We start from the raw sequence: 4,464 nt of genomic DNA, 5'->3' as shown, positions 1-4,464 counted from the left end.
TAGCTTCCTTCCCTCTATTCTTACACTGCTAAATTAGGGACGGCTATCGCAGATAGCCCCTGCGTATCTTTGCACGAAATTCCAAACAAACAATCGTTACTTCTTAACATCCCACCTGTCGATAAGATACAGGTGTGGTGTTGGGAATCCAAATGTATAAATCTGCACTGCTTTCAGAATATGCACGCAGTAATTCCTTGAGAGTATAAAAAAATATGGAAGTCTCGAGGCCATTTTGTTCCAAAAAAAGAAACAAAAACTGACCATATCGTTAGTAACGAAGATGTCCAACTGATGTATGAATGAGTTCTGATCATTATACCTTTCAGTTTGATATTTATGGAATTGGTTTCTTTATCCTATAAGTTAATATTTAGCCGATCAGAGGTTACAAGTAGATATTAACTTCTCTATTGAAAACAACTTAACAGGTAATAAAACAAGAACGACAATCCTTTATCCCCCCCCTCCACCTCCACCCTGCTTTCCAATGCCTTGCAGCGTTTGGGGGAAACACACGTAATGGCTGAGTCTCCTTTTAATCCAAGAAATTTTACACCAGGGGGCACTGACAGCAACCCTAAAAGGTAGGCATGTTCGGTTATGTGGATTCAAACCTGCGCCCCTCAGATTGCGAGTCGAATGCCCTAGCCAGTAGGCCACCTCCACCCTGCTTTCCAATGCCTTGCAGCAATTAGGGGAAACACAGGAAATGGCTGTGTCTCCTTTTAATCCAAGAAATTTTACACCAGGGGGCCCTGACAGCAACCCTAAAAGAGAAGCATGTTCGGTTATGGGGGGTTCAAACCTGCGACCCTCAAATTGCGAGTCGAACGCCCTAGCCAGTAGGCCACGCCAGGGTCTTTCTTCTGTAGCAGCTTAGGAATGCGAGTTCGTCTTTGGTTTGTATATCGCTGCGTGTGTCATCACTTCATTTAAATACATGTGTGAGATAACCATGCTAATAAAAACAAACTAAATGTATAGGTCAAATAAAACTATCGTATAAGATACACAGTTGGAAAAATATTTATGGGAGTAAAACCCACACTGTTTGAACTTCTGTTCACACGTGGGTTGAAATTAGATTTATAAAACTATGAGGAGATTTTGAGTGATCAGGCCACGACCTTTGAACTCTCACTGACTGTCTGCGGTCAGTTCTGGGTGTTAAAACAATTATCAAGGACTGCCTCCCTGTGGGCGATGAAAAGTTGGCTGGTAAGGTTGCCATTCCAGCTTTTATAATGGTCAACCTTCAACAAATGGAACATGTGCTAACATGTTTACAATAAACCTATTATACAATGTTACTAAGAGGTGTCTGATTGGCTGAGTATTGACCCGTTGTCCTGGCAACTCTAGTTAAATTGTTTGTTGGATTACTATGAGCAAAAAAAAAAAGACAAATATTTATGAAACATACTATATAGGATAAATAAGTAAAAGTATCCTGTGTCAAAATAAACAGGGAAGGTATAGGTAGAATGTTGTTTTAATGTGTCTGTTTGATTATAGTTAACCTGTTCTTGCATGGTGACACCATGTGATGCCAGGTTTCTCAGAGTAATCAAATATATTTATTTCACCAACGTTACTTAATGGAGAGGTTAAAACTACGTAATTAAAACTATGTAAATTACTATTGAATACGAAACTTTGGATCTGTATGTTTCGAAACTATAAAAGAAAAATTTATTCAGTTAAAGGTTGGAATAAAGAATGGTGAAAATATGACTAACAGTACAAATATTTTTTAGTTGTATTTCTTTTCAAATTTTTCTATATGTTTTTTTTTTTTTCAGATGCAAGAACAGCACAACTTAACAGATCTTGAATATCAAGTAGAGAAAATAGCTAAATCGGTGTCCTCTATGACGGAGAAGGACGTTCCAAGCTACTCCTCCGATAAAACCAAAACCGACAACTACGCCTATTACGGTTCTCCGTGGGAGAGGGTTCACTCTCTGAGTGAACAAATTTCGATGCTAGAGGAACGTCTCGCGGATTGTACGTAGATACACGACAATCTGATTCTCTGTTGTTCTGTTTAACCAAAGCATTATATGCATCATCTTAACCAGAGTTCTACAGATGGTGCAGTTTGAGGTAAAACTGTCAATACAAAAGTTGTAGCATTTAATTGACGTTGACCCTACACCTACTTCACAACGATAGGTAAAAACAGAACTTTTGAGTCACCCTGTATTTCACTTGAGGCATAAAAGAGATTTGAGTGCCCGCAAGATTTAGTGCCCATGACATCACAAGAGATTTGAGTGCCCACGACATCACACGTTTGAGTAATTTTATGTTTTTGTCTGTTATAATACTTAGTACAGATATTTCATTATGTGAAATCGTTCATTTTTCTATGTAACACAAACATCTGATCGAAAGTCAGGGGCAGTAGGAACAGGATAGGAATCAGAGAGAAATAATGGTCGCTCACTTTTTATAGACATCTTAGCTGGACTAGTACTTGACAGAAGTCGGTGTGTGTGTGTGTGTCCGCTTTCAGTAGTGACTGTCACCAAACGTGGCATACACCTTTAGGACCCCTGAGGAGTGACATGGGGAGGGTTGGCTTTCGAATATGACCCCCATGTCACTCCGTAGGGCTCATCTAACTTCCTCGTATGTTGTTTCTACTTAATAACTGGCGAATGATCGACCAATTTTCATCAAGCCTGGTAAAAACCCTTACGCAGAGTGACATTGGGGGTTTGGCATTAGGATATGACCCCCTAATGTCTTCCCTGTGCATTGAAACGACACAGAAGACTCCCAGTTAATGTTTAAGGGGATAATTATTTACTAGTACAATAAAAGTTTTGGCAAAGTGGACTTTTTCCTGCACTTTATTCTTTGCACGAATCGGCCTTTCGTTCAATACCAAAACTCCATTACGCAGACTGGATAAGTTGATATATACTATAAGACTTTAAGCCTCGGAAGTGAAAGACATAAGTAGCATCCCCTCACCAAATTTATTTGCGGGAATAACATTTGAAACCTTGAAGCTATTTACCCACGTTTCTTAAAATAAAATAAAAATGAAGACTGTGCATCTTAACAATAGTCTGTATTGTAATTTCATTTCAAAATACTAAGTCGTTAGAGTGTCATCTCCAAAGCACACCTTTCCACCCTGCATAATTTCCACAATCTATCAACTTTAGGAGGATGACAGTTTCACAGCGTCCGTTTGAACAGTCCGATCGCACAGAACTCTATAGGTGACTTGACCGGTATGTCGTTGTGTGGAATAGCATAAATATCCATTTCAGTATCCAGCTGCTTGAGGTATTCTACAGTTGAATGGATATGCAGTGGAAATAACTTGTGTGTACGTGACGTGTGTCGTTTTTCATTACTGAGATCCTTCCCGATAATGTTGTGTAAAACACACGGACGTCTTTTGCCACTGGCCATAGTGTTCGTGAATTCTCATGTTTTACAAGTCGCCGTACTTTGCTTACCAAGGCAGGGGGGTTCGAGTTGTTACAGATCTCTTTCTGGATGATCCTGGTTCCCCCCAAGTAAACTCACATTCCTTTGTTTTCCAGTGCCATTAAGTACAAGAAATATCATCGTGGAAACTCTAAATCCACGATTTGAACAAATCCTTATAAACTGAATGTATGCGTATTTTGCGTCGAAAGGTGTTTCACGCCTTTCTCAAAAACAATACATTTTAGATCACACTAAACAATAGTAAAATGTAGTTCTGATACAATCTGTTCCACCGCAACTTCATATCTGCCGTGGTTGTCACTTGATTTATTGATTTGCATATTAAAAATTGTTTTAACACAATCCTCTGTAAAATATATTAAATTCGGATATGTGGAAAGAGACAAATGTCTTTACATGATATATGATAATATTTATAAACCAAATACAGTTATATTTGTAGTTAAATATAAAACTGTTATATTTATATGAATATTACAGAGTAGTTCGTTTTGTATCCTAAATTTTATTAACAAACTGCTCGGTAGTATGATTATATTATGTCCGACGTGTAAAGGTTTACTGAGTTTTCATATTAGGTTTTTTTTACTTAACATGTTTCATCCTCCATTTTAGGTACGTGCAACCAGCCAGAACGGTCAAGGCCACGATTATAATCACTGAAGAAAGTTTTGTTTTTAAAGACTGAGCACCCTCTACAGGAATATAAAGGAAAATGACATATATATATATATATATACACACGTATACCTTTTGGATTTTTAATGTTTTTCAGTTTTTAATGAACAAATGAAAGGTCGTTATTATTATTATTATTATTATATATTTTCTTTTACAAATTAAAGCTATTTGCTTGTCGCTACAACTTTATGTTACAACGTCATGTTTTCAGTTACTAGTGGTTGTTCTAGACAGAAGATGGATAATAAGTGACTCTTGTGGTTAGAAGATGGATAATAAGTGACTCTTGTGGTTAGAAGATTGGAT

At 37.5% G+C, this 4,464-nt stretch overlaps 1 protein-coding gene across 2 annotated transcripts in view; it reads left to right on the top strand.

The window, feature by feature from the left end:
- The window catches only part of LOC111088339 (epidermal growth factor-like protein 7), a 14,874-nt gene extending 10,605 nt beyond the window's left edge, over positions 1–4,269 (top strand). Inside the window, exons 4-5 of one of the 2 annotated variants that reach the window (XM_022398170.1) lie at positions 1,806–2,010; positions 4,093–4,269. In XM_022398170.1, coding sequence (XP_022253878.1) covers positions 1,806–2,010; positions 4,093–4,133 — 246 coding nt within the window. In that variant the 3' untranslated portion in view covers positions 4,134–4,269. The remainder of the gene's footprint in view (positions 1–1,805; positions 2,011–4,092) is intronic. The other variant, XM_022398168.1, reaches the window with a different exon arrangement.
- The last annotated feature ends 195 nt before the right edge of the window (positions 4,270–4,464 follow it).

Source organism: Limulus polyphemus, unplaced genomic scaffold, assembly GCF_000517525.1.
Source record: "Limulus polyphemus unplaced genomic scaffold, Limulus_polyphemus-2.1.2 Scaffold3565, whole genome shotgun sequence".
Classification (NCBI taxonomy): Eukaryota; Metazoa; Arthropoda; class Merostomata; order Xiphosura; family Limulidae; genus Limulus; species Limulus polyphemus.
This window is presented reverse-complemented; position numbering and strand designations above follow the sequence as displayed.